The sequence below is a fragment of the Arachis duranensis genome, chromosome 2 (assembly GCF_000817695.3).
Source record: "Arachis duranensis cultivar V14167 chromosome 2, aradu.V14167.gnm2.J7QH, whole genome shotgun sequence".
In the NCBI taxonomy this organism is placed as follows: Eukaryota; Viridiplantae; Streptophyta; class Magnoliopsida; order Fabales; family Fabaceae; genus Arachis; species Arachis duranensis.
The window spans coordinates 4,455,124-4,462,724 of NC_029773.3; the positions used below are offsets into that span (position 1 = coordinate 4,455,124).

Here is a 7,601-nt window from a genome sequence, read left to right on the forward strand (position 1 = left end):
TCCACCCCACACCCCATACACACTTAGCCCTTCACCGTACACACACAGAAAGAAAAGAAAAGAAAAGAGAAGGGGGAGCTCAAGGGGGGTAGAAGGAGAAGGAAGGAGAGGGGAAAAAAAGAGACGGTGTCGGTGGGTGTCACTGCCACCGTCACCATCGTTGTGTTACCATCGGGAGAGTCGCAACGCGAAGAGAGAGACGAGCTCGCGAGGGAGAGAGGAAGTAGCACCGCCGCCACTGGAGGGGAGCCTGACTGCCCTCGTCACTGCTAGCTCCGTCACCGTCGTCACCATTGGAGCTACGTGAAGCCGTTGTTGCCATCGTCACCATCGATGGTGATACTGCACCGCTTCGGTGTCGTCGTGTCTGGTCCATCGCGTCCGCACTGCTTCACCGTCGTCGCAAAGCATCTGTTCAGCCCTTGTTAGCGATGCTTCTGCCTCTGTTTCACCATGCATCCGCCGCCGTTAATTTTTTCGTGCTTCTGCCGCTTCTCCAACCATCATCTTCCAGTGCCTGCTTAGTCTCTGTTCTGTCGCGTGTTCAATCCTATGTTCAGTATCCGTTTTGCCGTTGTTCAGCCTACATTCTGCCGTTGTTCATCCATTTGTTCAGCCATTTCCGTTGCGTTTTGAAATTCCAGCTCCTCCCTCTTCTGTTGAATTTTAGAACATATGAAACCTTCTGATTATTTTAAGTATTTTGAATTTTTTATGTTTCTGATTGTTATTTCCTTAGGATTTTTTTTTCTGAATTTGTTCTCGATTATGATTTTGTATCTAATTATTTGGTTTCACTTTTTTGGGCATATTTCTGCAGTTGGCTAAGTGAGATTCTTTTAATTTTATTGTTTTATTATCTCGTTTAGTTTTATTCTGTTGCAGCATTGAAGTAGCTTGTGCTGCTCATCCTACTGCTGATGTGTTCATCATTTTGGCATCATTTAGAAGGTAAATAGTGTTGTGGTTTTGAAATTTCAACATATAAAGTAGTACATTATGTCATTCTGATGTAGTTAGTTAGGGTTTATGATTCGTTAATTTAGGATTGAAGCTTTATATTTATTGCTGCCAGTGCTGTCGAATTGAATTAGATTTAAGCATTATAGTGTATCTGGATGACTGTATTTCTGATTCTCTGGTCTCTCTGGCTCACTGTTGCTCTTTTCTTCCCCTTCGCTGCCAGTTCAGGTAAGGACCTCCCCTTTATCCTCTTCATTTTAATGTTCAATATCTTGTATTTGTACTATATCATTTTTTTCTTTTGTTTTGTTCTGAATATGCTTGTGATGCATTATTCATGATTCCGCGAAGCCAGTGCAATTGGTGGTTTCAGATTGTCAAGGGTGATTGGTGGATTTCCAGGTCAATCATTAAGTGATCCTTCTATAATTAGGCATCACGGTTGGTCCTGATGTTGCTCCAAATGGACGGGATTGGTTATGGTGGTCAGCTACCAGGAGATGCAATTTCCAGGTCAGGGTCAGAAACAGTTTCTCTACCTCTGGATGCTTTAAGTACTTTATATGTTGAAGGTCTCCCTTCCAATAGCAAAAGAAGAGAAATGGCTCGTATCCTTTTTCTGAAGATGCACTGCTTGAGGATTTAATTTTGTTATTTACTTTTGTTTTATGAGCTCTTCTTTAGTTTTAATTCACTTTTTCACATTCTTTGATGTTATCTTAGACATTTTTTGCCCTTTTGTTGGATATAGAGAAGTGAGGCTTGTGAGAAAAAGAACCAAACATGTAAGTGTGTTGTTGGTAATATTATTAGCTTCTCCAATTTTGAGTGTGTGGATATTAGTTGAAATTCACCGTGACTTCTTTTTCATTAAAATGCATGTTCATTACAGTGTGGTGGAGATCCTCTTATTCTTTGTTTTTTGGATTTTGCAAATCCAGTTTATGCAGCAACTGCAATGAATAATTATACAAAAGAAAGTTCTCTATTTGTTCATGTAAATCATCTAACTAAATTATTTAAGTATGTCATAACTTAGATGAAGGTTCTCAAATTAGAGGATACATTAACTTGTTTGGTATATACAATGAATTGAATTTATTTATTGAATTTTTTAGTTGAATTTTGCTTGTGTAATAGATGTGCTTAAAGAAAAATTTGAAGAGCAACGAACATGGCAAGATGAAGCATTAACTCGAGTGAAAGCTCAATTGGAAGCTCAACAAGCCATTGTGAACTCTTTTATAGCGTGCTTTGACAATGAAAGAAACTAGACAATTAAAGGACTCCTAAAATCACTTATGGTTTTAATACATATTCATAGATGATTCATATATTATTAGTATAGTTTAATTGTATATGGATCTATTTATTACATTTTACTTGTGTCATGGTTGATAAATGACAAATGTCCTATTATTTGGTTGTGTATTGCTTAGAAATAAGTAATGAATTAGTTGTTATTGATGGAACCGTAGACGGTGAAAATATCCAAGTTTTAGGAGAGGTTCTGCCAAAATTTTTTTAAAAATTTTGAATAAAAGTTAATGAAAAAAATTGTAATTGGTATTATATGTTATTCTAATTTTTTGTTTCGTTTTTTTTTTCATTTACAGGAGTGCTAAAATGGTGATAACATGCTACTTAAATGACTCAAGAATATTTTGATTCATAGAGACACTAATCTATGTTAGAGTTTTAACTTTTGGTTGAACTTGTGTAAGAAATATAACTTATAGAACTAATCAACATAGACATTAATGTTATTTTGTTTTAAAATAATTTTAGTTAAATGAAGCATGTTTGAATTATCTATATTTTTACATATTATATAAATATTGACTTACTCAGTAAAATAGTTAATATAACGATTAATTACAAAAATAATTTGGTAAATTATGTATGTAATTTTATTTAAAAAATTATTACAAAATAAATATTGTGCTTTGTAACTAAAGAAAACAAAATATTACAAAATTAAGTTATATTTTGTAACAAAATTTTATAATAGAGAAAAATATATTGTCACAAAAACTATTTTGAAAATCAAAATTTGTTATCATTTTTGTAACGAATTTTGATTTTTGTACCAAAAAATTTTTTTACAAGATATTACTTTGAATTGTAACAGTTTTATTTTTTGTTAGAAAAACTTTTTATAACGGGACATACTGCAACAACCCCTTTTTTGTTACAAATTTCTTTAGTTTCAAAATTTTATTTTTTGTAACAATTTTTTTGTTACAAATATTGCTTTTTCTTGTAGTGGCCTCTTCCGTCGCCGTCTCACCAACTAGCCCCTTTCGCCGGCGTCACTCTCTTCCTCACCAAACATCATCGTCGCCTCCTGGGTTCTTCACGCTGTCGCTTGGTCGCCAACCAGCCCCCATTGTCGTCGTCGGGATCCTCTTCACTGCCGCTGGTTCGCTAATAAGGACCCTCATCGGCACTTAAGTATAACCATCCACTTAAGGACAAAAAATAATCATACGCATACCTAGTAAATTAAACATCCAACATATTTTAATTGTATCTAACTAAACACATTCCAAATCAAATAACCATCCATGTACCTACTAAAATAATCATCCAGCATATAAGAATTAAAATAATCAGTTGTATACCTACTAAAATAACCCAAAGAGACAGCGTATCGGATAATAAACGACGAGCTCGTGCTGGACGAAAACCCCAGACTAAATTTGGTGTCGTTCATGACGATGTGGATGGAATCCGAGTGCGACAAGCTCATAATGGTTGTCGTTAACAAGAACCACGTTGACATAGATGAGTATCCTTTTACCATTGAGCTCCAGTCCAATTTTTTATTTTATTCATTTCATTCTTTAAAAAAGTGTTGTGCTTATTTCTTTTGACAATTTCTTTAAAAACGGGTGAAATGGCACAACTGTCTCCGACATCGGCACGAGCTGTGGGGATAGTGGTGACGTGCATGGGCAGTGGTGTTTCGACTGCGTATGAACGACGTTAGGGGGAATGACGGCGTTATGATGCATCAAAATGGCTGTTTCCGGCACCGAGAGCGAGTTTTGGATGTGGAGGGGAGGACCGTACAGTGTGGGTGGAGGAGGGCGAGGAGGGTTGAGATGGAATGAAAATGTGATGTGATAGTATATTAAGAAGAGGTTATATTATCTAACTCTAATAGTTTAAATTAAAAAATTAATTATTATAATATATTGAGAATCTGATTTTAATAATTGTATATGTTGTTTAATATTTACATTGTTTGTCGATACTTTTTTTCTAGCATTTAATTTTAATACACTAACAGTGTAAAGATATTGCATAGTCGTGCAACTATATCCGTTCTTTTAGATTATCATTCACGTGGTTAATGTTAAAAATAGTTATTTTTATAATGTGATATCGCATAATTAGATACATGTATAAAATTACTTTACACTGAGAGTGTATCAAAATTAAATTCATATAATTTATACTTTAAAACATTCGGTAAGTAAAAATGCATTTTAGTTAGAAAGATGTTTTAATTAAAGAATATATATTATTACTTATTCACATATATAACATTGTTAGTTGAGACATGATACATTGATACTTGATTAAGTGAGAGATTGTGAAAAGTTGAGTGCATGGAGTGATGGCTATTAATGGAAAATAAGAAAAAAGGAAGATAGGGTCTACCCATGCACCAATCCTCTTATATCTTTTCTAACATTGCCTTTCCCCATTTCCCTTAGCTTCTTTTAATTTCTTTTATTTATATAATAACCTTCACTTCTCTCTCTGCATCCCCCTTCTTCATTCTCATTCACCCACTCATCATCTTCTTCTTCCTTCTCTCTCTTTCTCTCTTACCCCCCTTGAACATAGCCGAGACTCGTGGGGGAGAGAGAAAAAAAACAAGAGTAAAAATAAAGAGAGAGTGAAAATATATACATAGATGAATATTAGATAGCACACATAGATGAACACATAGAAGGGCATTTTGGGAATATAAATATACATGCTATGAGGAAGCTTTGTCTTTTGAGGGGAATGTTGTCTGGCTCGAGGACCCTTTCATCATATCATCTTGATCATCCATAATATCGAGAAATTCTGCTCATGGAAGTCATGGACTACTACTTCATAGGTTTGGTTCCTCTCTCTCTCTTCTTAGCTTTATTTTTTTTTCTAATTTTTAAAAATTAATTTACTAGTTGTACTATGAAAAAGTTTTGTTTTTTTCTTAAGAATAGGTAGATCTGAATGATGGGTTTTTGTTTTTGGATGAATTAAAGACGTGGGTATGTTAGTAGTTTGCAGATTGGTGTAATGATGATGAATTTGACCAATTTTGTTCTTCACTTCACTTGGAGGCTCAAAAGGTTACCATCATTACTCCCTTTTTTTTCTTAGCAGCTTCTTTCTTTTCCTCTCTCTGATCATGTTGTGATGATGGTGTTCTTTGTTGTGTCAGGTTTGTAATACTTTTTATTTTTTAAATAAAAATTATTTTCTTGTTCATCATCATTAGCTCTATGATCTATAGATCTTGCCCACAACTATTTATTAAAAAAAAATTTTTTAATTTCAATTTTTAATTTTCTAGCATCGGATCTGTCTGTTTCTGCCATGTTTTTTCTCAGATCTGGTCGCCTTTAAATCTCAGTTAAACATTCTCTCCTCTTTTTCATTTTTAAAAAAAAAAAGAAAAAGAAAAAAGAGTAATTTTCATTTTACCTTTTCTCTCTCTCTTTACCTATTCTTTTTTATCTTTCTTTATTAGGGTTTTCTACTTTTCTGGCCTATATTGTTTTTTGTCTCTAATATCGTCAGTTTTTGTAAGGTATGGTCATGAGTCTTAAATAATCATTTAGTTATGATTTATGAATTTGAATCAAAGTGGATGAGACCCTTTTCTTAATAGTCTTGTCTTCAAATATTGTCAATACTATGTGATAAAATCAATGCATACTTTTGATCGTTATGATAATAATTAATTTGTAAAAAAAAAATAAATAGCCTGCAGGGACTATATAGGAGTAGTAGTATCATATATCGAAAATCAATATCAAATATTGCTTCTTAATCTCTCTAAAAATTTAAGGCTTGTGATTTATTGGATCCATCAATCAGAATGACAAATTCATATTACTAAACATAGCACTTAACTTGATGATATTTTCGGTAACCTCATAGATCTATACTTTTCCCTGCTTTTCTTGTCCACATGAATTAATTATCATATACTGAATTAATATTGTTAGATCTGAATTGATATTTTCAATTATTGATATGTTTTATTGTGGGTTTACCTTTTGTTTTTTCATGAAAAAAAAAACATTTTTTCTTGAAATTTCCTTAGGTTTATTTAAAATCTCATTTTTTATATCTAAGAGCCTAATTTTGTACATATTAATTTAAAGAATAAATATATACAAGATTCTTTGTTTTCCTTCTGTTTAAATTTATTTCAATATTCATTAAGCTCGTATAAGAGAATAAACCGAAAATAAGTGTCCTTCAATAATTCATATATCTCTTAAAACAACACATTATTATATTCTAAATGAAATAATAATATGCTTCCTTACATGCATTGTGTACAAAAATATTGGCAAGTAAGCCTTTTATTTGTATTAGTACATGGAATAATATATAATTTTATTTTTATGAAGAGAATCAATAATTGATTTTAGAATGAATTATTATTGTATATTGTAGTGTCTCCTTTATTAGAAGAGACAACACTCTCATAAATAATAAGTTTGATTTCAGAAGACGGTCAATATAACTAGAAGACAGGGGAACAACAATAACATAAATACACGGATTTGGATGCTCTAAATTTTGAATTTTATTTTAGAGATTAAAATGTAATCTCTCACTATTTATTTTATCAGTGGGACCAAGAGTAAATATAAGAGAGAAATTATTCAAAAGTAAAAGATAATACTTTATTTTTTAAAATACAAATTTAAAATTTAGAAGATCCAAATTCTAAACACAATGCTCATTATTATATTCACCACTGTATTTTTGTTTTCTTTTATCAATTGTATTTACCATTGTGCCATTCACAGACTAATATTTTACATGTGGAATTCATAATCTTCACATTGAAAGAAAAATAATTTAAAAATATAGAGTTATATTAAATAATTAAATATATGTTTCTAAAATTTTAGAAACAAAGTAAAAAACAGTTGAATTTCACCAAATTACCAAATCTCGAAACATGGATTTTGGTTGAAAAGATAAAAAAAATTTCAGTTACCAATTGTCTACATATATATTTTGGCCTCTGAAAATTTATGACCTCATGAAGTGTCACATGTATTATTATTATTTTGCTAACAAGTAGAGTGTTAAATGTAGAAAGTTTGTAAAAAAAAAATTCATATAAAGTTTTAAAAGTATTTATTATATAAAATATATAAAAAACTTAAAAGGTTTAGCTAACATGTCCACATGATAAGTTTTTCACTAATAAAAAATTTTAAATATTTTTATTTAATAAATATAAAACAGATATATTGAAAATTTAATTTTTTTAATTTTTAATAAAAATTTTTATTTTATAATTTTAACATGTACTTTTAAGATACATGATAAATAAATCCAAAAATAAAAAATTTTCCAAGATAATTAAACAACTTTAAGGAACT

General features: G+C 31.4%; 1 protein-coding gene and 1 long non-coding RNA gene across 2 annotated transcripts; both read left to right on the forward strand.

Annotated features, from left to right (window-relative positions):
- The first annotated feature begins 1,118 nt into the window (after nt 1-1,118).
- On the forward strand, nt 1,119-3,394 carry LOC107472998 (RNA-binding protein 2-like). The gene is given in 8 exon segments (XM_016092530.1): nt 1,119-1,191; nt 1,315-1,405; nt 1,407-1,430; nt 1,432-1,571; nt 1,687-1,748; nt 1,856-1,960; nt 2,082-2,195; nt 3,230-3,394. Coding segments are annotated over 8 exon segments (774 nt in total).
- A 1,643-nt stretch (nt 3,395-5,037) lies between these two features.
- On the forward strand, nt 5,038-7,075 carry LOC127744748 (uncharacterized). Its single transcript, XR_008005774.1, has 2 exons — nt 5,038-5,083; nt 5,250-7,075. It is a non-coding gene; the product is annotated as an uncharacterized LOC127744748 (long non-coding RNA).
- The last annotated feature ends 526 nt before the right edge of the window (nt 7,076-7,601 follow it).